Raw genomic sequence first — 26180 nt, forward strand, 5'->3', positions numbered from 1 at the left:
GTGTAGCATCAAGTCAGAGTCAGTTAGATAAGAAAACAGACTAAAGACACTCTTTCAGTCAGGCGGCGATACAGCAGAACAATATTCAGGAGTTATTTTTAGGTTTAATTGCATTGCTGCACGTTAACAAAGTCTTAAAAGAGACTGTAGAGTGAGGTTTTAGCGGAGTGTTCATACCGAGCTAACGGAGGGAAACATGGCTGAGACGGACGGAGTCCTGAAGGTAATAACAAAACTTCTTCTTTGTGGATTTCGTCTTTACCGAAATATAACCACAGTCTGGTTTAAACAATGATTAAAACTGCGTTTTTATGGAGTTACAGCTCGCTTTGCTGACTGACCTCACCGTTTTTACAACTAGCTCTACCGGCGTTAACGATAGCTCTGCGCTAACGGTTACTGAGCACGTTTAAAGGGGAATTTCACCGATTTTTTAAAATTTCGGTATAATTCAGTTTTTGAGGTGTAAGCAGTCATTCAGAGTGGTTTGTAGTGGGATGGTTCATTGGCTTCACTCGGATTTTGTTTACAGTGGTGCTGGTAGGAACCAGGTGTCTAGAACTCAAAATATAGCCATTTTATTTAGTTAACCTACTAAGCTACATTTTATTTACGAATGATGGTAAAATAGTGGTAAATATGAAAAAATAAGGTTTCTCTGTGGACTGTTTTCCCCCAGAACGCTGCTTGTACCCCTCCGCATTGAATGGATTCAGATAAATGGATAAACAAAACGTTTTAGGCCAAAATTTTTATCTCAAAACTGCATTAAAACAATGTTATCAGACAGTGTATTAATAACTATTTCACGTAGTAACTTTCTGTGAGGGAGCTTTTAGAGGTGGACGTCTGGTTCCTATCACCACCGCTGTGAACAGTTCTGAGTCTGTGAGTTTGTCTAGAACAGAGCATTTCACACCAAACCACTCTGAATGACTTCGTTTACATCTTAATCATTAAATCATATCGACATTTTGAGAAATTCCAGGACTTCCCCCTTAAGTAAAATTCACCTGTTTGCCTTAGCTGATTGACTGAGACTGTTAATGAAAGCTCATTCGGATGTGCGTTAGCTGGGGATAAAGAGCATTGAAAAATACCAAACTTTAAAGAATGCATAAGCTATAATATTTAACTTTTTTTATACAATAAGAAGTAATAACTTTTCCTTTCAATTGATTCACATTGTTTGATTAGTATATCACAATCTTAACATTTCATTTCCTGACAACTATGGACAGTTACTGACGTAAACATTTTCAAATTTTCATGCTGTGTAACATTAACTGCATTAAAAGCGAGCAGAGATAAGTCCTGCCGTTAGCGTCCCGAATGCTTTGTTCTGGTTTTTCAAACTTTTTGCATAATTCCTTTGTTGTGACATTAAAAATGCCATGCAGAGTGGTTTGGTGTGAATTGGTTCATTGTAGAGAAACAGACTTGGATTTCTTTACAATGGTGGTGAATGGAAGCAGGGGCCGCCATGACTTCAACACAAATATAGCCATTTTATTTACTATCCAAAACCACCAGTGAACACACGTCTTCTGAGGTTTATATGGAATGTTGATGATGGCAAAATAGTGTAAAATCTGAAAAAATGTTTTCTTTGGGGACTATTTTGCCTCACAACGCCCTGCATGTGTCCCTCTGCATTGAACGGATTCACAGTGTCTCAGACATCAGGCAGTGAATGCATAACCATCTCATGTAATAACTTCCTGTGAGTTTTTTTTAGAGGTGGACGTCTGGTTCCTATCACCGTGAACAGTTCTGAATTTAGATTTTATCTAGTTTATCTAAAAATGGAGCAGTTCACACCAAACCACTCTGAACAACTTTGTTTTGTATTTCTGTATAATTCAGTTGTCGAAAAAGTAAAGTCATTCCGAATGGTCTGAAATGAAATGATTTATTGTAGAGAAACTGTGGAGAGGCTTCTTTACAGTGATGGTGAATGGAACCAGGGTGCGCTATGTATAGAGCACAAATAACTATTTATTTATTTATTGTTCAAAACCACCAGTGAACCTACACGTGTCCTCTAAGTTGATATATATATATATATATATATATATATATATATATATATATATAATATTGATGGTAAACTATGTTGCCTGACAACACTCTGCATATACCTCTCCACTATGAATGGATTAAAAAAATGTTTTAGGCCAGAAACCTGTATCAAATGATAACAATGACTCAGGCATCAGGAAACACATTTCATGTAGTAACTTTGCGAGTGAGCTTTTAGAGACATTAAGCTCTTCGGACGTCTGGTTCCTATCAACATTACTGTGATCGATCCTGACTGAGTTTCTCTAGAATGGAGCATTTCACCCCAAACCACTTTGAATGACTGTTTTACATCTTAACCATTAATTATTCAGCCTTTTTTTTTGGAGATTCCAAACAAAACTCCACCAGCCTGTCAGTGTGTGAAGCTTCATGCCCTACAGAAAGTGCTCAGTAAGAGTCTAGTGTGTGACCGTTCGACTTCTTTCTCTCCTCCTCAGTCGTACTTTGAGAACAAGGCCCTGAGCAAGCCCAAGAAAAATGAGAAGAGGCTCTCTGTGGAGCGGATCTACCAGAAGAAGACCCAGCTGGAGCACATCCTGCTCCGGCCCGACACCTACATCGGCTCTGTGGAGCCGCTCACGCAGGTGGGTCACGAGTCTGGACAGCCCCCAGAGAATAATGAGTTTTTGGCAAACAATTAAATCTACAGTTTTCCTCTTACTTAAACGTAGCCGAGACCTGATTAACGTTTGAGGTTTTGCCGCATTAGTGTTGCGCTTGAGCTGTGAGGTTAATGGAGCTGACAAGTAATGGATGGTTATACAGTTTGCACAATGCAGAGTAGTTCTAAGCTTCCATTGCATACCAGCTGTTTTGGCCTAGGAGCTCCAGTACAAATCTAAAGAAGCAAACTTTAGACACCAAATGTGTGTTGGCAAGCAACTACATTTGGAGAAAAAGGGGAAAACTGTGTTAATTCTGCCAAATTATTCCTTTAAACGCTGTAGGCTACGTTCACACAGTAGGTAAAAGTGGCCCAAATCTGATTTTCTCTACAAATCCGTTCACAATATCTTTTTAATGTGACCTGTATCTGACATTAGTCTGAACACATCACGCTTCTAATGCTAACCGTACGCTAGAAGACTTTAAAAAGACTGAAAAGACTTTTAAAAGACTGAAGTCTGACATTCTCTCGCACCTAAAGACGATCACAGTTTTTAGCGACAGGCTATGATTTTGCAAAGACTGGGGGTCTTGCAGGGTCACTATTTGCAAGACTGCAACTAGATTTTTGAGCGCATTTCCCATCATGCACCTGGTGGAAATTTACAAGCAGAGAAACCCTTTTTCTTTCTTCACTCTATAGTAGTACAAATGGAAAGATATGTTAACTGGGCATGTAAAGATCCGGGGCTCAGCCCAGTTCACTGTAGAACTGTATACTCATGCAGATCAGAATTTTTTTTAAATGAACCTATAAAAGGTGCAGTTTCTTTTTTGTTTAACGTAAAGATTTACACATCAACAAAACATGCAGCGATTCAGCATTGTTGATTGGGTGTTATGAACTAAACCATAAAAAAGCTAACAAACAAAATAAGAAGCCACTATAAAGCCAAAAAATGGAAAAAGAACATCGATGCCTCTTCAGTAATGCCATTCTTAAAGTCCTTTGCACGTTTCCTTACATCAGTGTTCAAAACAGCCAGCTTAAATTTTTAGATTAACATGATTATTGTTTTAAAGTTGAGCAGATTCGCCTTTTTTACAGAGATTTCAGGCTCTCATGCATGCATTTTCTCTCTCTCTCTCTCTCTCTCTCTCTCTCTCGCTCTCGCATGCGCTCACTCTCACACGTCACTATTTGCATGAGCCTTGCATGAACATAAAACGGACGATAAAATTAAACACGGTTGGTTTGATCGTAGCGTCAAGACGAGAAAGACTGGCTTAAGACGGCCATCCTGACCACCTCACACTGCACCATCGAGATGACGCGAGCGCGACGCAACTCCATCAAGACTCTCATGATTTTATTCCGATATTGGAAATTTGTCTGCGACAGTGAAATCGCTTGAAAAGTTGTTTGGTGTAAGGCCGGCATTAAACTGACCCACATGTGCAGAAGAACAGCGTTTCGCGTGGCATGTTGCCGTTGCTCAAAGAGTGGATAGTGAGACTTCACAGGCTGAGGTGTCCCAACTGCACATGACTGCTGTGTTACCGAAGGTGTCCCATGGAGTCCATGAGTCCACAGAGCCAGGGAGCACATGAGAATGTGTGCCACTACTGCAGTCATATGGGTCCTTGCACATGCATGAAGAAGTTTGAGGCAAAGAGTGAAATGAGTTTAGGGAAAACTCTGTCCAAGTCAGTGGGTGGGGCTGTCCTCCCCAAGGTGGCAGGTAAACTGTTAAGGCTAATCCAGAAAGTAACTCAGTTTTCTGCCATTCCCACAGGGGAGGATCAGTTAAAATACAGATAGCTGCTGTGGGAGCGCACACTCTCAGAAATAAAGATCTCAGTACCTTTAGTTAGGGAACGTAACTGTACCTATAATCCACTTCAGTCATATTTTCTAAGTTGTGTTGACTCCACACACCCCGTCTCGTCTCCAGGCTTTTTATTTTACTGTTTTGTTTTAAAACATCAGGTTATGTAAAGATACAAATATGTACTTTTCACCTGGAAAAACTTATTTTTGGTGCACAACTGGACTTTAAAACCACTGTTGTACCTCTTGAGGGAACATTTTACATTGTTTGTACCTTGAAGAACGAAAAGTGTAGCTGCACAGAACCTTTATTTCTAACAGTGTATTTATAGCCAATTATGCATGAGCAGAGTAATAGAGTATATGTGAAAACTACCGTGAATCATTAAGCGATTTACATCACTGTCTTGCCATCTTCATGATTGTCAATGAGTGGAGGTTTCATCTTCTCCAGCATCACAGGAGCTATCACTGGAGTCATGTTCTCCTATGGCCGAACGTTCGGCCATTTCTTTCAGAATCTCTTCAAACACAGAGCGGTTGCGATAAGTGCCTTCTAATTCTGTTAGGTATAGAAACGTCATCCCAAATGTTTGAGGTCTGTTATGTCACTGTCCCTCCGCTGACATTCTGCCTCACTGTTGTCGCCCATTTTTCCTTCTCGGCAGTACGAAATTATGCCGAATGTCGAGTTGTGTTGCCGAATATTGGGTGCGTATTGGATTTCAGTACCTCATATGAAAATGTCAGATTCACTGTGTTTGTGCTATTCACACTCCACACAGATAACACATCTGTCACATATCAAGAAAAAGATCAGATTTGGGCCTTAATGTGCCTTAATTCCCTTCTCACATCATATTCTGAGAATATGTGTGCTGAATATAACAGTGCTTGCTTTCTCTTGTTTTCTTCTTCAGCAAATGTGGGTTTATGACGAAGATGTAGGGATGAACTGCAGAGACGTCACATTTGTGCCTGGCCTCTACAAGATCTTTGATGAGATCCTAGGTATGCTCAGTGAACTCGGTGAACTCGCTGAACTCGCTTGGTTGTTTTTGGTTTCAGTGCATTTGCGTTCATAAAGGATGTGATGAAGTCCTGCTTAAAGCCATGTCAATACATGACAATAATTTATTTGTATCTTCTTATCCAAAATTTCTGCATCAGTCGGTGATTGAGATGTAAACAATTGTCATTTAGAGCGGTTTGTTGTGAAGTGGTTCATTGTTTAAAATAATTCTTACAGCTCAATTGAGATGAAAACAGTTTATCTAGAGTGGTTTGTCAAATTGTAGAGAAACAAAGACTCTCGATTTCCTTACAGTGGTGTTGATGATAACCAGAGGTTGTGACGTCTACAACAGAAATACAGCCGTTTTGTTTACTATGCAAAACCACCAGTGAACCTACGTGTGTCTGAGTTTTTATGTGATGTTGTTGATGGTAAAATAGTGGTGAATTTGCATGCATCTATTTGCCCTGTCTGTCATCTGGCAGCATATTGATAACCATTTCTCATAATAACTTGTGAGGGAGCTTTTAGAGGCATTAAACCTGGCATCAGACATGTGGTTCCTATCACCACCACTGTGAACAATTCTGACTCTGTTTCTGTAGAACAGTGTTTCACACCAAACCGCTTTGAATTATTTTGTTTACATCTTAACCATTTAATTATGCTAAATTCTAGAAAAATCTAATTTCTCTTTAACACCTGTAGATAGCAGTAGCTTTGAAAAGGCTAATGAATCTCAGGAGCTGTTCTTTTGGCTTACCATGTGCTACGTATTTGCTCTGAGATATGACCAGCTCAAGTTTGATATGTGGACACACTTTAGTTTTATTAAGATTCAGATTCGCATCGATATGTGGATAAAGTGGTTTGTACGCTGTGCCACCTTTATGGGATTTGTTCTGTGTGTCAACTGCTGTGATTCAGTTGTGATGTCTTAATGTGTGATGATATATTGAATTGTGATGGCCGTATCCAGCTCTTAATTTTCCTGTTCAAATTAACAATTGTTTCCCTTTACAGTCAATGCTGCGGATAACAAGCAGAGAGACTCTAACATGAACTGTATCAAGATCAACATTGACCCGTGAGTATTTAAGGTCAACCCCTGTTCTTTCCACAAACACAGATGTTTGTTTCCACCACTGTGATTTTAAGGAACATGTGGAACGGAAACTGTTCCAGTGATAGGTATCTAAAACCTCTCTTCATCGCTTTCAGGGAGAACAACACCATCAGTGTTTGGAACAACGGGAAGGGAATTCCTGTGGTGGAGCACAAAGTGGAGAAAGTCTTTGTGCCTGCACTCATCTTCGGCCAGCTGCTCACATCCAGCAACTATGACGATGACCAGAAGAAGGTTACAGGTGAGGTACTTGGGATCTTTAAGCGTTTTATCTGCAAAGTTTTCTGAAGCTCCTCCTTTTGCTTTGTTCATGGTTTTTTAACCCATTACGGTTTCTTTCCTTACATTTTAACTTAGGTGGTCGTAATGGTTATGGTGCAAAGCTGTGCAACATCTTCAGCACCAAGTTCACCGTGGAGACTGCCTGTAAAGAGTCCAAATTCTCCTTCAAACAGGTGGGTCAGAAATATTTGTATTCCTTTGTTGGATAGTTGAATATATGTGGTAGATGATTCACAGGGTGCTAAAAAAAGTCACTTGCTTTGGATACCAAATTCTGAAATATAAACATCTCTAACATTTTTGTTTTTTCTCCTTGCATGAATAAATAAAGTGGATGTAAACAGTGGAGCATGTAAAACTTCACATAGAGCTTTAATGAGGCTGAAATGATAGACAGACATGTACAAATGTTTACAGATTGGTGAAATAATGTCCATCTCTTCTTGCAGACATGGTATGATAACATGGGCCGTGCAGGTGAGGCGAAGATCAAGCCGTTCAGCGGAGATGACTACACCTGCATCACCTTCCAGCCAGATCTAGTAAAATTCAAGATGCAGGCGCTGGACCGAGACACTGTGGCTCTCATGACCAGAAGAGCGTACGATGTTGCCGGCTCCAGCAAGGGTGTGCGTGTGTTCCTCAACGGCAGCAGGCTGCCAGTGAGTAACATGTCTCAGTCGTGATGATGTTTAAGCGACCATTTGACAAAGCAGTCGTCAAATTTCAAGAGCTTTAAATTTAATTGGATCTTACGTTATTCAGTGCTGTCATTGAGGAAATTTAACCTAGTAATGCAGAACTCACGAATTGGCGGTCTACATTCAGCGGACCCACTGCATTCAGCTTTCAAGCTCAAAAGTCCGGAGAAATAAATGTGTTTTTGCTGGAGAAAAAAAGTCTAGATCTTAATTTGTAGAAGATAATTGCATTTTATTGCAGTTAGATATTTTCCACGAATCGTTAAACCCCAGCACATCAGGCATAATTCTAATTCAGGATTTGTGCACATTAAAAAAGGTGCTGTCTCTTGCAGAACTGGAACAAGGTTAACTAGTAGCAGTTGGCTAACAAGTGAAGGAAGCATATGAACATCGATTACCACTGCACTAAACATTAGGCCATGTTGAGCTGTTAAAGAAACAAAGCTCTGACTTAAGGAGTTTCTGAAAACGCTAACCTAGGGATCTCCATCACTGTACGACATACCAGTAACTATAGAAATTGACATAAGAGAAGTAGTAGTAGTACAAGGGCAATAGTAGCAGCGTTGAAACCTGATTGTTGTCTGTTTTTCTTCTTCATAGCTAACAGAATGTCACACAGAGTTTAAGCAAGTCTAATTGACATTATTTAGCAACTCCAACATGCTTTGAGGCAAATGTCGGATCATTCAGGCAGTTTGCACGATGCCAGTTGGTGGGGTATAAGCTTCTATTTGCTTGTTAGCTACAGTGCAAACTACTTCATTTTTCTTTTATCTTTCCACAAGAAGTTCCACAAATAACAAACTTGGCCAAAAAGTCTTTGCATTGTTACTTCATTGGATGCTGCGTGTTGGAACTGCTGATTAAAACTCTAGGGACTGTACTTCCGTCTGGTAGATTGTAGATTTCATACTTGCTCTTAAATGTGCATCTCATTACTAGGTTGTAAATCAATTTACTATTTGTGCTACTATCTCTTTCTCTCAGGTGAATGGTTTCCGTAGCTACGTGGACCTGTACGTGAAGGACAAAGTGGACGAAACGGGGTCTCCGCTCACTGTTGTGCACGAGCTGGTAAACCCACGCTGGGAGGTGTGTCTCACTATGAGCGAAAAGGGATTCCAGCAAGTCAGCTTCGTCAACAGCATCGCCACCACAAAGGTACGTTCCTTTCCGTGTGTGGAGTAAATAATCTGTGTTCATCCGGTGTCGGTCATCATCTGTATCATATGTTGACTGCTTTCACCTTTTTTTCGATCTGAGCTGGTTTTCCATTTTTAAAACAACTTTCAGTTAAAATTTTTTGACCTTGCCAAGGTAATGAAAGTATTGTAGTGGAATGAGATTTCCTGAAGTTGTTTCCGAGTAATTTCCTAAAAAAATATAATCAAATCATTGAGATTTACACCCCAACTGTATAAAGTTCATTTTACATAAGTGCATTTTCTGTTTTTTGTTACAACTCTCCATGTGTCTCACTTAGGGTGGAAGGCACATAGACTATGTGGCAGACCAGATTGTGGCGAAACTGATCGAAGTGGTGAAAAAGAAGAATAAGGCCGGTGTGGCAGTCAAACCGTTCCAGGTAACACAAGGCTTTTGGCGTTATGCAGTCACCGTGTCTGGTTTGAGCATTGTGTTCCAAGTGTCTTGGTTTGTGGCTCTTAATGTTGCTTGGCTTAATAACAGTGCAGGGTAGTTTCAGCAGTAAACATATTTGTTGTTCTCCTCCCAGGTGAAGAACCACATGTGGCTGTTTGTGAACTGCCTGATTGAGAATCCCAGCTTTGACTCTCAGACCAAAGAGAATATGACTCTGCAACAGAAGAGCTTCGGATCCACCTGCGCCCTCAGCGAGAAGTTCGTCAAGCAGGTAAGACATACAAACACTTACGCACTGATCTTTTTGGAGCGCTGTACAATACAGACAAGATACTAATGTTGTAGGTGATATGCCGTTCAATGTATTCATAACATAGTGAATCAGTGTTACAAGGGTGAATATTGGCCTGTTTTGTGTAAAAATATACTTTAGTCGGATTACCTAGACTTTGTCCCATCAAAACTTGCATTAAAGCATTCATCTGAGGCCATGATTGCCCAGGATGGTCACAGAACACAGTTTAAAAACACTGATTAATTAAAAAGTTCATTTATATATCGCAGCCTTCTGTGATATCTGTATATGCTAATAGCAAAGCATGTTTTATGAATCCCTACTACATATGCTTTGTCATATTTAATTCTGTATTTCCCAGTCTTGGTCCTGGATGCCCTTAATGAGGCCAACTGAGTGTTTTAAAGTGGGGAAAAGTATCCATGGTGCTTGTAACTGAAATCTTAACTGCAGGTGATTCTAATTGCTTTGCTTTAACTTTGTTTTACAGGCAAATGGATGTGGAATTGTGGAGAGTGTAATGAACTGGGTGAAGTTTAAGGCTCAGAATCAGCTCAACAAGAAATGCTCTGCTGTCAAACACACAAAGATCAAGGGCGTGCCCAAACTGGACGACGCCAACGATGCAGGTATGACCATTAATAGGGGCATTTCTGCATTTTTAAGAAATAGTTTGCTAAGAAAATCAAATTTGATCAGTTTTCCTTTTGCTGCACATGCATTACATAAGTAAAAGTACAACAGTAGATCACATGGCTGAATGCAGCCATCCTAAAGCCTGAATTTTGTCTGTGCTTTTGTTAATTTTACATTAATAACAGTGTCATACAGCGTAGGAAACCACATAAGCATGTCTGATTTTTATTAAGACAGCAGTTCCACTTGCCAGATATTGTCTGACAGCCAAGACATGTTTGGTGTCTGAAGTTTACTTCTACAGTTTTGCACTGGAGCTAGAAAGTGAATGTAGCTAGCAAGTAGTGGAAGCTAAAACACCCACAGATAGCCTTCCTAAGTCATTGTGTTTGTCTTAAAACATTTCGCATGGTTAAGTAATAGATTTGATGATGTGGTTGGCTGACCCTATATGACATGTGGCTTGTCGAGGTTCATTTTCATCATCGTTGTTGTTTTATTGATTAAGCAGTGTGTTTATTGTTTAGGTGGTAAGAACTCAGTCGGCTGCACTCTGATCCTCACTGAGGGAGATTCGGCCAAAACCCTGGCCGTTTCTGGGCTAGGTGTGGTTGGTCGAGATCGCTACGGGGTCTTCCCCCTGAGGGGTAAAATGCTCAACGTGCGAGAGGCCTCTCACAAACAGGTGTGCGGATATAACCAGTTCACTCAGGCTTTTCATTTTTGCCTATTATGTTTGCCTGTTACTGAAATGTTCATGTGTCTGTTACAGATCATGGAGAATGCTGAGATCAACAACATCATTAAGATCCTTGGTCTGCAGTACAGGAAGAACTATAGTGACCCTGAGTCGCTCAAGTCGCTTCGTTACGGAAAGCTGATGATCATGACAGATCAGGTGAGCCTCCTGATTGGAGTTGTAGTTTCCTCTGGTTCATTACAGGCAGTAGTTGTCGTTTAACAGTGTGTTATTTGTCTGGAGTTGGTGGTAATGTGATTGTGTTGGTGATACTTGCTGTAGGATCAAGATGGGTCTCATATTAAAGGGCTTCTGATCAACTTCATCCACCACAACTGGCCCTCACTGCTACGCCACAACTTTTTGGAGGAGTTCATCACTCCCATCATTAAGGTGGGTGAATGTATGTGATGGAGACAAAGTGCAGGTTGGGGCCGGGATGCAACTTATATCGGTTGGCTGATAATAAAACTGTATGGGTGATAAAACATTGAGCTCTATTATAAGAAACATTTTCTACAGGATACTAATGGTATCCTGCTCATAGTCTAGTCAATGAGACTGCTAAGCTGACAAAATTGACTTCCTCTGTTCAGGGCTGCCCAAGAATACATGAAGTTGGCCCATAATAATGTTCTCTTATTGAGTGAGGGGTAGAGTTTACCCTGACCTCTACCCCTCACTCAATAAGAGAACATTGTTTTATATTATAACTTATAACGTTGTGATTTCCTTTTATTGTATTTTTTTAAAATTTTGGTAACAAAATATATAGTATAATATTATAAAATAGATCTTTAAACCCTCAGTCTTCATGTATAAACATTGTACTTTCCGTTTTGGCATCCCTGTTCTAGACCTCTCTGAACTTCTGTAAAAGTAATAAGCTGTGAACTGAAATGGTCAACTTTAGCACAAAACACTGTTGTTGTTGTTATTATTATTATTATTATTATTGTTGTTGTTGTTGTTGTTGTTGTTATGGTCATACAAGATACTAAAGTGCTCTTGTACTGAAACTGATCATATAAAGGTATCCGTTAATGTTGTTGGCTGAATTTGTACTGTTTTATATTATCAATGACCACAGTGTCTTAACACATACAGATATACAGACTGTATGGGGGAACACTGGACTTTCTTTATGGGGGGCCCAAAATTGATAATTCGTTTGACGGCATACTCTTAGTAACTGTTACAGTTGTCATTATCTCTAACAATAACCTTATCCATTACTAACCATTAACATCTCCCACTCTCTCTCTAATGGGTCTGCAGGTGTCCCATAAGAACCAGGAGCTTTCTTTTTACAGTATCCCTGAATTCACAGAATGGAAAGAGAAGCAAAGCAACCTCAAATCATGGAAAATCAAATACTACAAAGGTTTGTCCCAAACACCTGTGGTAGTACAACGCCAGATGTAAGCAGCTGTCTTTTATTAGCTGTCTTCTTTCCTGTGTTTGTCTCACAATCTTAAGGTGATGGGGTCACGAGCAAGTTGTGATATTGATGGGTTTAAATTTAATGCTGTAATGAGGTGTTTCTCAGAATATTTTAAGACACGGTAACTGAACATTTTCTTTTTTGGACTAACTTTTAAATCTCGTCACTCCTCTCCAGGTTTGGGTACCAGCACAGCCAAAGAGGCCAAAGAGTATTTCTCGGACATGGCGAGGCATCGCATCCCGTTTAAATACTCTGGGCCTGCAGATGATGAGGCTATCACCCTGGTAACCACTCACACCTTCTGCCAGCCATATTTCTGTGTTTTCATATCACAATTTATGAGTTTGGTTTTTTTTTTTCTCAAATTTGACAAGCTATGTAACAAATGATCGTCATTTGATAATTTTAAATCTAATTGATTTTCATAGATGAGTCCATAAACTTACATGGATTTACTGTAGATAAATTGGCTTCTTCTGCAGTTAAGTACTGTTCCTGAATAAATATTTTGATTGTTTGTTGGGTAATTTACCACATTATGATTACAATAAAACATTTAGAAGTGTTTGAAAAACACCCATTCTCAAACTAAAAAGACCACATTGAATTTTAAAAGCAGAGTAGATTGAATAAGAAAAATGAATAAGAAAAATGTTTTTCAGGATTACATAAACATAATTGAAAGAAATGGAGAAAAATGCTTCACATGCTTGCACAAACAGACATAACTAAACATGCAAAAGCTGAAAGAAAATTATTCGGCTCCACCTCTAAGTGGAGGGAGAAGTGGGGGTTAAGAGCCCCTGCAGGTGTCTTCCCTATCTTAACACAGACTTGATAAAAGGAGTTACACCTTTATGCAAATATGTAAATCATACGATATATATATATCCATCCATCCATCATCTAAACCGCTTATCCTTCTGGGTCGCGGTGGGGTGCTGGAGCCTATCCCAGCTGTCATTGGGCGGAAGGCAGGATACACCCTGGACAGGTCGCCAGTCCATCACAGGGCACACTATATATATATATATATATATATAAATATAATTTTTTTTTGTTGTTTTTTTTTAATATACATACAGTTGTCGATTCATCATTACAAATCAAGAACTATTATAGTACAAACTTGGACTGGTTTAGAAACATAACTGCACAGAGTCATTGGTTAGGTTCTAAGATCTAGCTCCTGTGCCTGGTTGGATCTATTGGAGATGAACATAAACAAATCTCATCTCAGTGTCCCTTTCAAGGAACATGCCAAAAGCCACACAAAGGGCAAAGAACTATATTCTGAGGTGTGGGAAACCTATTCTTAAGAAAAATACTCTCAATTAGAATAAATGTAGGTTTGTTTACTGGAGATAATCTGTATCTCTTTATGCTCTTCACTGGTTTGGTAACTTACTGCTTGTCCCTCTCCAGGCCTTTAGTAAGAAGAAAGTGGAGGAGAGAAAGGAGTGGCTCACCAGCTTCATGATCAACAGACGCCAGCGCAGAGAGCACAACCTGCCAGAGGTCTGCATATAATGACAATGGCCAGAAGATTGATTTAGTTATTTATTTATTTATTTATTTATTAATTGAGTGGAAGTGCACTTTGTAAGACCTCGTGTGGCTTTCTGTGTGAGCAGGAGTACCTGTATGGTAAGGAGACGTCGTCCCTCACCTACCATGACTTCGTCAACAAGGAGCTGGTGCTGTTTTCCAACTCTGACAACGAGCGCTCCATCCCTTGCCTGGTGGACGGTAAGACATACTATACATACCACACACATCCTGCCTGTCAAATGTTTGGGAACACCTAGCCTTTCAGATATTAAAAATAAATGGGCATGTCTTCTTTGTGTACAGCAACTCAAAAGACTAACCAGGTTTACTTTGAGGGAAAACGATATGTTGTGTGAACATTAGTGCCGATATTAGTGTCAGTGCTGCTTTGGGGATAATGCCAAAGCCCCCGTCTTTTCTCCTCTTGCTGTGATGTCCATCAGAATTTAAACATTGTGTGTGTTCAGACCACCTGTAGACCAAAAGAGCTTCATTATGTGCTTTTAAAAGACTGATTCTACATTTTTTTCATGTATTTTTTTTTTCCCTCAGATCCACTATGTTTGTGTGGGTTTATGTACGAGAAACAGTCAGTTCATTTTACATCACATTGAGTTAAACAGACTGTTACTATACCTTTAAGACTGATATCTAAATTATCTCTTTTCTGATTGGCTGTCCTGTATCGTGCTTCGTTCAGAAAGCTGTCCGGGCTGAAACACTCCTTATAACTTCTGGATGAATAGGCAGAGCTAAACTCCAATAGGCTGAAAAAGTGGATATCTGTAAATGTGATAGTTTGCGTGACATCACAAAACAAAATTCAAACTAGGCTGTTTTTGCAGCTTAGTGTCCATATATGGACCAAATGGACCAGGGAGCCAACTGCACATTTTGATAATTTTTAACCATGTTTACAAACTACATCAAACTTTTATTTTGTAAAATCCAGGAAAGATTAGTTTTCCATGATATGAATCCTTTTAACAATAGTTTGGAAAAGAAGACTCTCAAATCATTGATTAGGCAAAACCTACTCTTTATTAGGAAAGTAACAGTACACTGAAGTCATGGTTTTTCACCCCATGGTTTGGGCGTCACGGTTCGGTACAACAGGGCAGAAAAGCAACAGAAACCCCCAAATGCATAAGGCCAGGTTTCTTTTCATTGATTTTAAACAGACATTGGTGTAAGTAACAGTTTGTTCCACCTAGTGTTGTACAGCCCCCCCCACTGAGGTAGTCAGTAGCCTGTAGTGTATTAAGCAGTAAAAGGTAAAGAATGTAAGCTCATTCTTGTGTAGGTCAGAAGGCAATAGGTCACAGTCGGCCACCAAACTGAAAAGCATGTCTTATGTAAAAAGTAGAAATCCCAAAATTTACCCCTCACAGCTGATTTGAAAGAAGCAGACGGGCCTTGTAGCTCCTGTTTGACGCCACAGTGTGACTGATTTAGTCAGACAGCAGTCAGCTTGAGCTAAGCTTCGCATGGCATGTTGCTAACTAGCTAATGGATTGCAGCTTTAGGGATTCCGGGTGAACTCGCGCTTGTGAAATCTGGTTCTGCATTACATTCATCAATCTTCGCACATAGGCTACCACATATTTTCCATACGGCTGCATGCACCGAACTCTAATGTTAGTACAGTGATGGTTCAGGATGAATACACTCCAACTCTTCATACCTGGCAAGACACTTTGACGGGCGTGAAGCTCAGTGTGGTGAAGTACTCTTACAGTACTGTATTAATAAAAAACAGGTGCTTTTTAACTTATTGAAACACATCTCAGTAGATTCTAATGGAATTTTAAGGAAAATGTTTTGATTATTCTGGAAATTGTTCTGGTATCTCATTTTCCTCCAGTTTTGTCATTAGCTTACTTATATTGATCACGTTGTGACAACAGAAGTTATTATTAAGTGAGGTTTGAAACTCGTGCTGCCGCGCGTAGTGGAAGACTGGCTGAAGGGGTGAATATAATCATGCAGAGTCTTTGCAAGACACTGGGCAAGAACTTTAGATTTACAGTGAGCTTTGTGTTTGTCAGGTCTGAAGCCAGGCCAGAGGAAGGTGCTGTTCTGCTGCTTCAAGCGAAATGATAAGAGGGAAGTGAAAGTGGCTCAGCTAGCTGGTTCAGTCGCTGAGATGTCCGCCTACCACCATGGAGAGGTTTGTTTGTTTTATTTACCATCTTGGTCATCTCTTTTTATTAGCTACTTTGAAAATTTAAGGCGTCCACATTTGTACAGTCTTAACACCCTTCTTTATGCCTCATGACTGAAGAAAGTCCAGGTCTGATTTGAGCTGTTTGTTTTTCGTTTTTCGCTTTTCTTTTCTGTCTCCCTGCCTCTATCAGACGTCGCTGATGATGACTATTGTGGGTCTGGCACAAAACTTTGTGGGCAGCAACAATCTGAACCTGCTTCAGCCTCTGGGTCAGTTTGGCACGCGCCTGCACGGAGGCAAAGACTCAGCCAGTCCCAGATACATCTTCACCATGCTCAGGTATACAAACACAGACACACAGAGCCAGTGTTCACGAATTTCCCCTTTGCACTAAAGGAAAATGGACAAAAGTATAGATAAACTTGGTAGCATATCTCCTGCTGCTGTTTTTCGACTTTTTGTACGCAACAGTACGTCATACAGCAGGGGTGCCCAATCTTACCTGCAGAAGGCCACTGTGGCTGCAGGGTTTCATTCAAACTATGTGGAAGTTTGTGCTGATTTAATCAGTTAGTCATCTAGTTGATTAATTATGCGAGATGTGCCCTCTGCATGGTTAGAATGAAAACCTGGAGGTGTGTCAGATTTGGTAACCTGTCATAGTGTCAGACTAGGGAGTTTTTTTTATTTTTGGTTTCTCAGGTTTGTGTGTTTGTTTTTTTTTTTATAAAGCAGTAATATTACTGTTCCTCTAACCCCACCGGTGCTTCCCCCTCCCTCTGCAGTTCTCTCACCCGGCTGCTGTTCCCGTCTGTGGATGACAACCTGCTTAAGTACAACTATGACGATAACATGAAGGTGGAGCCTGAGTGGTACATTCCCATCATTCCCCTAGTTCTGGCCAACGGTGCTGACGGTATTGGTACGGGCTGGGCCAGCCGAATCTACAACTACGACGTCCGTGAGATCGTCAGCAACATGCACCGTATGCTCAACGGCGATGAGCCGCTGCCCATGGTGCGTTAAACTGCCCACAATAGCAGAAATTTTTAGATGCAAAATACCTCAGACTTGGCTCTCAGATTACTCACTCACACTTTTATTAAGCTGTGGATTCTTTGCAAGGGGGAGTATTAAGCGTGCATCACTGAAAGTGAGGAAACTGGCACGAGCCCACACCAGCAGGATCTCGCATATATGTACACGCTACAAATTGCACATGTATGAACTGAAAGGCCCGAAGCTCATACTACATAACGATGTGCGTTTGAGGTGTACATGATGCTGTTGCAGTACATCAAATCTTTGTACATATACGGGAGCCATTCGCTCGGTCTGTGTAATGTTTTGGGAAAATTCTGGAGAATAGCTGTTAAAAACACGACAGTCGTTGTTTTTTCTTGTGTAAGTGCATTGTTTAGACCAAATCAGCATGTTTTGTGAACACTTGTTGATGGTACTTCCTGCTGAGAAATCACATCTGGTCAGTGGTGGAAGAAGCTAATTTGAAGGAGTGATAAGAGAATTAACTTGAGCGAAACATGACTCCAAAAAGTAGCTTGTTGGATATCTATCATGCCAAGTTTATTTTATTATTATTATTATGGTTTTTTTTGCAGTTTTGCTTGACTTGTGCTTTCTTTCTTATTTAGCTGCCCAGCTACAAAGGTTTCAGAGGTACCATCGAGGAGCTGGCGACCAACCAGTACATGAACAGCGGAGAGGTGGCCATCATTGACTCCACCACTATTGAGATTTCTGAGTTGCCTGTGAAAACTTGGACTCAGGTCAGTAGTGCTGCTTCTGCAGTGAAAAGACTGAAAGCCTTAAAGTTGAATAGAGTTTTCAGAGAATAAGACATTAAGCATGTTTGCCTTTCTCAGACATACAAAGAAAACGTGTTGGAGGTCATGCTGAACGGCTCGGAGAAGGTCCCTGCCCTGATCACGGACTATAAGGAGTACCATACGGACACCACTGTCCGCTTCGTGGTGAAAATGACTGAGGAGAGGCTTCGAGAGGCTGAAGCTGCAGGTCTGCATAAAGTTTTCAAACTGCAGAACCCCCTCACCTGCAACTCCATGGTAAGGACAAGGCCAAGGCCAGGCCCATAGCACCTCACACAGCAAACCTTATACTAGAGATGGGCACCTTAACCATTTGTGCAAGTTGCATATCTAATTTTTTATTTATTTATTTTTTTTAAACTAACAGGATTTGCTTTGACGTTCATTTGCACACCTAGCATAAGCCAGATAGTTTGATTGATATCTTTGTGTTGCCGTCGTGTGTAATTTAAGACAGTTGCATTTGACTTGGAGAATACAGAAGAGCTTACACGGTATAAGTTTGCACTTAGTCCTATAAATCTGATTTGAATAATTACCAGTCTAAACATCTCCTTGTCCTCATCCATTCATGCAGGTGTTGTTTGACCATGTGGGCAGTCTGAAGAAGTACGAGACAGTGCAGGACATCTTGAAGGACTTTTTTGAGCTGCGACTGAAGTACTACGTCCTGAGGAAGGACTGGCTGCTTGGAATGCTGGGAGCCGAGAGCGCCAAGCTGTCCAACCAGGCCCGCTTCATCCTGGAGAAAATCCAGGGCACTCTTGTCATTGGTGAGAGAACATAAGGGGAAAATCTTCTATTCTTTGTCTGTAATCTCTATCAAGTTGTTTTGTTCCCTTTCATTTATCACCCAGTGTTCTACATTCAATAGATATTGGTCTAACTGGCATTGGTTAACACTGACATTTAATGTTAATGTTTCATGTAATAGCAAAGCTGAAGGAAAGATGTTAAGGTTAACGCCCAACTCGTCCTTGTGATGCTTGTTTTAGAGAACAAACCCAAGAAGGAGTTGATCCGCATGCTGCAGGAGATGGGTTACGACTCAGACCCTGTTAAAGCGTGGAAACAAGCGCAGGAGAAGGTATTATTATTTTTTTTTAAACGTCTGTACTTACTTTGTCTTTGTAGAATATATGCTGCATGTATTGCATTCATTTAGAGACCCCTACCTCGTAGACTTACCTTGCCACCCTGGTTAGAGGTTATAGCTTTGTTGATCTGTTGTTGCGCCGCTAAAACAGTGTCTGGTTATCTGGAGTTCAGTGGTCAGAAAATGATCAATTATGAACGATGTAGGGGCTAGCTGATAAATTATGCAGCAGCAGATGGGCTACAATCTGTAGTTATACACCCTTGCAGGTTTATTTCACATAGGTGATCATTTGGACTCAGATTAGCAATTTGTGCTTTTATTTCTTGCTGTAGGAAGTGGAGGAGGAGGCAGGAGAGGATGATGACCAGAAAGAGGAACAGTCATCAGGCCCTGACTACAACTACCTGTTAAGCATGCCCATGTGGTTCCTCACTAAAGAGAAGAAAGATGAGCTTTGCAAGCAAAGAGATGCAAAGGTAACGATGGGGCTGACCAGTTTGAGCCATGCAGCAAAGGCAGCCAAGATGTTTCTTTATGCTCAATTTTATGCTGTTTTTATTTTCCTTTTCTTGCTGTAGCTGACGGAGTTGAATATGCTGAAAAAGAAGACCCCTTCAGATTTGTGGAAGGGGGATCTGGCTGCCTTCACTGAGGAACTGGAGGTAACTTGCACAACCAAACCCTACAATGTTTCATTGTACAGGGTATTTCACATAGCGGGCCGAGTTCAGAGACACTCCATTGGACAATTTTACTTGTGTTATAAAGCTTACAGAGGAATCCTGCTTTAAGAACATTTTCATTTATCAATGAGTTTTTGAGCTGTTTTTTATAATATGATTACCATTTTGATGCTCAATCTGATGTTTGCAGCAAACTTTGAATCATTGGTGCTTTAGTAGGCAAAGTGGTGATGTGCACCTTCTCACTAGAGAAGAAATCTAGCCTTCACTCACAACATAAACATGGGGAGTTTATAAAAAAAAAGGCAGAGTTTGAAGGGTTTTTTTTTTCCTTCCACTCCTAAAATCAGATGCCTTATGTTTTCTTTAGTGTTTAAAATACTATTATTAGTATATATTGAAATTAGGTGTTAGCAAAGATTTTTTTTACCAGTATGGCTCAGCACTATTTTCATGATTCTCATCATATTCTACAGTGCAGAAGTCAGTTACTCAAATAACTTCTAAATGTAAATCCATTTCAGCCTAATTTTGACCCTTATCTGTCACAGTTAGATCATCTTCATATTTCCTTTCTTCCCACATTTCCTGCTTTGGTTCTGCGCTGCTTACAGTGTACTGTGTTCTTCTTTCTGATCCCATAGCGTTTGGAGCAGGCTGAGAAGGAGGCCCAGACCACAGTGACCCAGGTGAAGAGTAAAGGGGGCAGAGCCAAAGTGGTGAAGATGAAGGACGAGACCAAGCCCACGCCTCAAGGCCGCCGAGTCATCCCCCGCATCACCAGCACCATGAAGGACCAGGCCGTCAAGAAGGCAGACAAAAAGGGAGGAGGCAAGAAAGGCGCAGTCAAGGTGCTGTTTAACGTGTACTGCATCCATTTTGAATATCTGATGTTTATGCAGCTGAGGATTAATAGAAAATAATTCAAAAACGACTAATTAATTTACTGAGTTGCGCTGAGATTCACAGCTGTATGCAGATTGGTAACGATGAGCATTAACAAGTTACATTTATATAATCTGTGTTTAACACTGACCAACTGCATGTTTCTCTATAAAGAGTCTAATTGGTCCTGTTTAATTGGGTTTAGTGCAGCGCAGTATGTGAAGTCAGTGTACCCAGAGTTTTTGTTGGCAGTTTAAGTGTGGCACTACTAGTACATTCAGTGTTCAAACATATTGCGATGCATATTGTTTACCCTTCACAATGTATTTTTGCCGTATTGCCCACCCCTGGCTGCACGTATTTTTCCAGCTTGTGACAGATTTGTACTTTCCTGATTGTTTACAAATAATAATTTCCTCTCAAGTATATTTGCAAGGAAAAGAATCCACTTATTACTCAGTTAAGTTTTTGTGGCTGACATTTAGTTCCTGATTGCCTTTTTTGGGTGTGATTCAATTCTGTTCTGTTGGTTCAGCTCATGGACTGCTTTAGGGGATTGGTCACACATCTGATGTATCAGTCTAGCCTTTGAAAGCCTTTTTTTAGCTTCAGAAACAAGAAAAACAGAGCCCAAGAAACTTCTGTTACTATGCTGATAGAGGCTGGATATATTAAGAAGTTCCATTGGATTTCTAGTTACTCAGTCCTGAAGTAGACATGATACTTTCCTGATACTCTTCTACATATTTCGGCTCAAGTCATTTTCACTCTTACTTAAATATCCATTTAGCATACTCCACCCACCTCTTCAAACTAGTAATCATCCCGTGCTAAATGAACCAGTTCAGAAAATGTCCTTAGGCCAGTCATGTCACAGCTTTTCCCACCTGAAGGTTTTGATTCCTGTATCACATTTTTGTGCAGCTCATAAACTAGACACCAAGATCATTTTAGATATTTTTTTAAATGTAATTATCAATTTTACAGTAATTATAACTTTATTCTGTAACTGTAGAAGTTTCTCAGTCAATTTAAGAATCGTCTGCAGCTCCGATTAATTTGGACTTATCTAAAATTTCTAAAGTTTCATCTAAAGCTAAATCTGTCTCTCTTTTCTCTACAGTCTGAGGGTGATGGGGGTGTGGTGATGAAGATGGAGTTTGAAGATGAGGAAGGAGACCCTCAGGAGATGGGACTGGCTGCACGTCTCACCAAGAAGGTCAAAAAGGAGCCCGCCAAAGAGAAAGGTACTAAACGCGTATACTTTTAAACATATGGCGCATTCGCAGCATTTGGACATTTATTTTATTTGTTTAATACCTCAAAGTTTGTCAACATGAATATTAATGGACTTCTATTAGCTTTAAATGTGACAGATTAGCAACCGTCTGTCATTTAGTTGGAACCTTGAGGGTTGAGGTGTTTTCTTTTGTCAGGCTCCAAGTCAGGGAAGCAGACCACACTCCAGTTTAAACCTGTGAAGAAAGAGAAGAAGAGAAGCCCCTGGTCTGATGAGGAGGATGAGGAAGACAGTCCTTCAGCCTCTGATGTGACCACAAGCCCAGTGGAAGCAGCCCCGAGAGAGAAACTCGGAAGAAAAGCTAATGGTGAGCACTTTCACACACCCTGGTGTGTCACCAGCTTTTAAGACCCTCAGATTGACCCCTCGGGGCGTTTCCCTTGGGGTGTTTCCTCGGATGCAGCCTTTGTTTGTTTTGGTGTGGCTCATTTAGCCATGCTACATTTAGAAAGGCTTCTGGGGTCAGTGCTTCTGCAGACTGATAAACACAGTCTTGATTATCAACGCTGCCTTTGATCAGAAAACAAACTCGCTAACTGAACACAGCCAGTGTTCTTCTGAGAGGACGGGTCCCATACTGGTTACCAAGGTTTTCATAAGTTTGTCCTGATTTATCTGTTTGAAAATAGATACATCAGGACAAAATTATTGACGAAGAGGGGGAGACTAAGCTTTAAGGCCTTTTTACAGAAAAAGTAAAAACTAATGGCGGGCCCTGCTTTGCAGAGTGTTGGCTTTGAGCTGCTGTTAAATGTTTTTCTAGCTGAATGGGCTGTCTTAGAGTTGTAGTGACTGAATGGAAAATAATAAATGAATCATTGTTTTAGTCCTCTTTAGTCTTAGTCCTCTGCACAAGTGTTTAATAAAAACGTGTCAGTGTGAGTTTCGGTACGTTAATCATTTGTTCTATCTATTAAAAACAGCTTGACTTAAAAAGACCTCACAGTTAATACAGTTAAGCTAATGTTATAAATGAAAAAACTGAGTGTTCAATGTAGCAAAGTCCTAATGTGACTCACCTACAGGGCAGCCCACTGCTGTGTTTAAATCCAGTGACATGGGAATGGAAGTAGGGCTGAGATTTCAGATCATGCATCACAAGTGTAAACACAGTATGGGAAGAAACTAAATTCTGTTTATCCATTTCATGGTCATTATCGATAACTAGCCATAAGTGCTATTCATAAAATGATTGTTTCTCTGGCTCCCCTGTTTTGGCTCACGTTCTTAGCTGTTATTAGTGTGTTTTTATATTTTATTTCTTGTTGTTTTCACTGCCAGTGTTGCCATGTTGTATTGTCTTTACTGTAACTATCTGTTGATCCTCTAGAGCTGGGCAATATGACTCTTATCTTTATTGTGATAAATTACATTGCAAGATGTCTGTAAACATTTTCTGAATGCATGTTTGCTTAAAAAGAGAACATAATTAGTCCTGTTCAGTTGGATTTAGGGCAGTGCAGTGTGTGATGGTGAAAGCAAGTGATTGGATTCATGGTATTTGATAGCATTTTTTTAAGTGTGGCACTGCTTTGTCTTTTCTAACTTATCAGATGTCAGAAAAAATAAATTTCACAGATTTAACACATTGTGTATCCTAAAAAACATCCTGAAGTATGACGGTATAACATTTTGCCATATCGCCCACCTCTACACTCCACTATCTGTCGGTCCTACTGTTTCGGAACGATTGAAGTGTAGTGTATACACTCATTCTTGGTATTCCTCGCTGTGTTTTTCTGCTTCTAGCTGCTGTTAAGTACTGCCTGTCCAGCAGCGAGGATGAGTCTGAGAACTGGGAGAGTTTGGGCAAAAAGAAAGCTCCAGCAGCTGTTGATGATGATGACGATGACGATATGTTTGCTCCAGAGCCCAATGCGCTTTCTGACAGTGAGCAGGACTCTCCTGTCCGGCCTCCACCGTGAGTATCAAGCACTTTTTATATATTTTTTAATCCTTCTCCCCCCCCCTTGTTACCTTTTTACCTCTGGCCTCTTTATATCTCCTGTGTTCACTATATACCTGATTTCCTTTTCAGGAAAAAAACAGCAGCAAAACCTAAAAAGCCAGTGGAGGAGAAAGAGGCAGTCACGAGCGTGGTCACCTGTAAGCACCTTCAGCTTTGACAAATAGTAAAACCTAACCGAATATTGCAATCCACATGTTCTGTATTGAGTCTTCATAGCTAATATAAGTGTATGTGTGTTTACAGCTGAAAGTGCTGCTTCTAAACCTCCAGCCAAGCCCAAAGAAAAAGCTGTGAAAAAAGCAGCAGATGGAGGTGCCAAGAAACCTGCAGCTAAGAAGACAGCTGCTGCCCCCAAGAAGAAAGGAGCAACTGCTGGTACGTCACCACATAACCCCTTAGTCACCCACACATCTGTGGAAACAGTGTCTGCATTGCTCACTGAATGGTCATGAGTTTATCTTAAAAGGCGTTACTCTTCCTGAGCTGATGCCAAATTGATTGAAAGTAGTTAATGGCTCTGTTCTGACAGGTTTCTTTTAATGTTCTAAAGCAGGGCTGCCCAAAGTTGGCCTGTGAGGACGTTTGGTTTGGCCAGAACCTCACCCTCACCACTTAATCAAAGAACAAACATATTTTATGCTAGCTGTATAGATTTTATTAACAAAATGTTGTGTAATGCTTTCAAAATACATTCATAATTTGAAACCTGTCCTCCTGTAGTCATAATGGTTCTTGGACCGCCACACAAACATTGCCTTTTGGTGCCCAAGACAAAATGTTCGATCATGCCTGCTCTAAAGTAAACTCTGTGGGTCTGCAGGTTTGCCAGCATAAACAAATTAGAGTTCTCAGAAAGCCAGTTTATATCTTGAGTCAACAGTCAGTGGAAATCAGTCTAAAAAAGCAGTCACAATATGTGGGGTGGAAAAAAAGTATAGCCAAAGAACTTGTAGAGAGGAGAATTACCACTCTGTAATGTCTTTTGGGTTTCTCAAACGCTAGAGGGCGCTCCTGAGCGAGTCCAAAATGAATGGGTTAATGTGGAGCATTTGAGCAAAATCATAGATTATAAATGCTTAAAAATTTTTAATGTAAAAGAATACATTAATTTCCTAAACAGAGAACAGCATAAAACATTTTAAGACTGCTGTTATATTTTTAAGAGCTTTTAAACTCGAGTTATAGGAGTTTAAAACGGCGCCTCATGTACGTTCATGACGTCTGTGAGCGCGAAACAGCCAATGAGCTGCTCCACTCACCAACCAATCAGCACTCACTAGCAGTGGGGCAGCAGAACACTGGCATTAAATCCATTTGCTTCTTATTAAATTATAGGAACGTTCTGTATAAGTGATTAGAAACTATTTTAACTTCTCGGTTTTAGCCGTCGAGCTCCTTTTACTCCCATTCATTGAGGACTCCCTCGCGGGCGCCCTCTGCTGTTTAACAGTCCTGTTTTTGATATAACGGGGGAAATAGGAAGTGGCCAGGCTTCTCGTAAACTGGCTTTGTTATAGCATCATTCTTAAACATAATGCTGGCATTCTCTGTAGACGTGAAGCAGCCCTCTATCCTTGACGCCCTGTCCAAGCCCGCTGCTAAACCTACAGCCACCAAAAAGACCACTGTCGTAAAGGCGACGTCCAGCGAATCCGAGGGCTCTGCTCCTGCACCGGCAGCCAAAAAAGCAGCCGTTCGAAAGAGGAAGGTCGCACTGAGCAGCGACGACTCGGACAGTGACTCTGATGGAGGCAACCTCATGGCCCGCCTCAAGGGCAAAACCACAGCTGTAGGAAAGGTACGTCATCATAAATCGCTGTACTGATCATGTGGTCATCAGACAGGTGAATGTATTTGATGCTAAATAAATCGAACAATTTGCTCTTTCAGAAAAGTAAGTGGGAGGACGACGATAGCTTTGCACTAGAAGTGACTTCACCCGCTGTGGCACCCAGGACGAAAACAGCACGCAGCACAAAGCCTGTAACTTACGCTCTGGATTCTGACTCTGACGACGATTTTTAAGCCACTGCCCTCACCCCACGTTGCTATTTGTTTCCTAGCAACGTTTTGCTGTGTACATTTATTTTAATACTTGAATTAATAAGATCGCTTTATAAAACTTTGTTACATCTGAATATTCAAATGGAAACTTCTGTTTTACTGTTTTATAAATGACCACATACGGTTTTAATGTTTGTTTGTTTTTTTTCCTTTTCCCCTGAATCTTTTCGAATGTATCAAAAGTGAATTGAAGGTGATGTAGCCTTATAATTCACAGAGCCTTTGAAGTCTTCTATAGAAATGC

The 26180-nt window shown here is 40.5% G+C and overlaps 1 protein-coding gene across 1 annotated transcript; it reads left to right on the top strand.

Moving 5' to 3' along the window:
• Positions 1 to 26029, top strand: top2a (DNA topoisomerase II alpha). The gene is made up of 35 exons (XM_036573190.1): positions 1 to 223; positions 2523 to 2669; positions 5443 to 5533; positions 6561 to 6624; positions 6759 to 6904; positions 7021 to 7118; positions 7395 to 7607; positions 8640 to 8813; positions 9136 to 9237; positions 9388 to 9525; positions 10040 to 10178; positions 10713 to 10870; positions 10958 to 11083; positions 11207 to 11317; positions 12203 to 12308; positions 12546 to 12655; positions 13797 to 13889; positions 14006 to 14120; positions 15971 to 16092; positions 16280 to 16428; positions 16875 to 17106; positions 17742 to 17876; positions 17973 to 18173; positions 18514 to 18709; positions 18932 to 19023; positions 19368 to 19511; positions 19614 to 19697; positions 20363 to 20569; positions 21727 to 21850; positions 22040 to 22210; positions 23653 to 23824; positions 23942 to 24009; positions 24116 to 24247; positions 25426 to 25670; positions 25763 to 26029. The coding sequence occupies exons 1-35, from the start codon at positions 197 to 199 to the stop codon at positions 25895 to 25897; spliced, it is 4767 nt and encodes a 1588-aa protein (XP_036429083.1). The 5' UTR covers positions 1 to 196; the 3' UTR covers positions 25898 to 26029.
• The last annotated feature ends 151 nt before the right edge of the window (positions 26030 to 26180 follow it).

Source organism: Colossoma macropomum, unplaced genomic scaffold (assembly GCF_904425465.1).
Source record: "Colossoma macropomum unplaced genomic scaffold, Colossoma_macropomum, whole genome shotgun sequence".
NCBI lineage: Eukaryota > Metazoa > Chordata > Actinopteri > Characiformes > Serrasalmidae > Colossoma > Colossoma macropomum.

What these genes read in the sequence shown, in the direction of transcription:
- top2a (XM_036573190.1), top strand. Translation starts at nt 197, where the DNA reads ATGGCTGAGACGGACGGAGTCCTGAAG. An exon ending in TGGCAGTCAAACCGTTCCAG is followed by an intron (nt 9,238 to 9,387) that starts GTAACACAAGGC and finishes TTCTCCTCCCAG; the next exon opens with GTGAAGAACCACATGTGGCT. An exon ending in GGAAACAAGCGCAGGAGAAG is followed by an intron (nt 19,024 to 19,367) that starts GTATTATTATTT and finishes TTCTTGCTGTAG; the next exon opens with GAAGTGGAGGAGGAGGCAGG.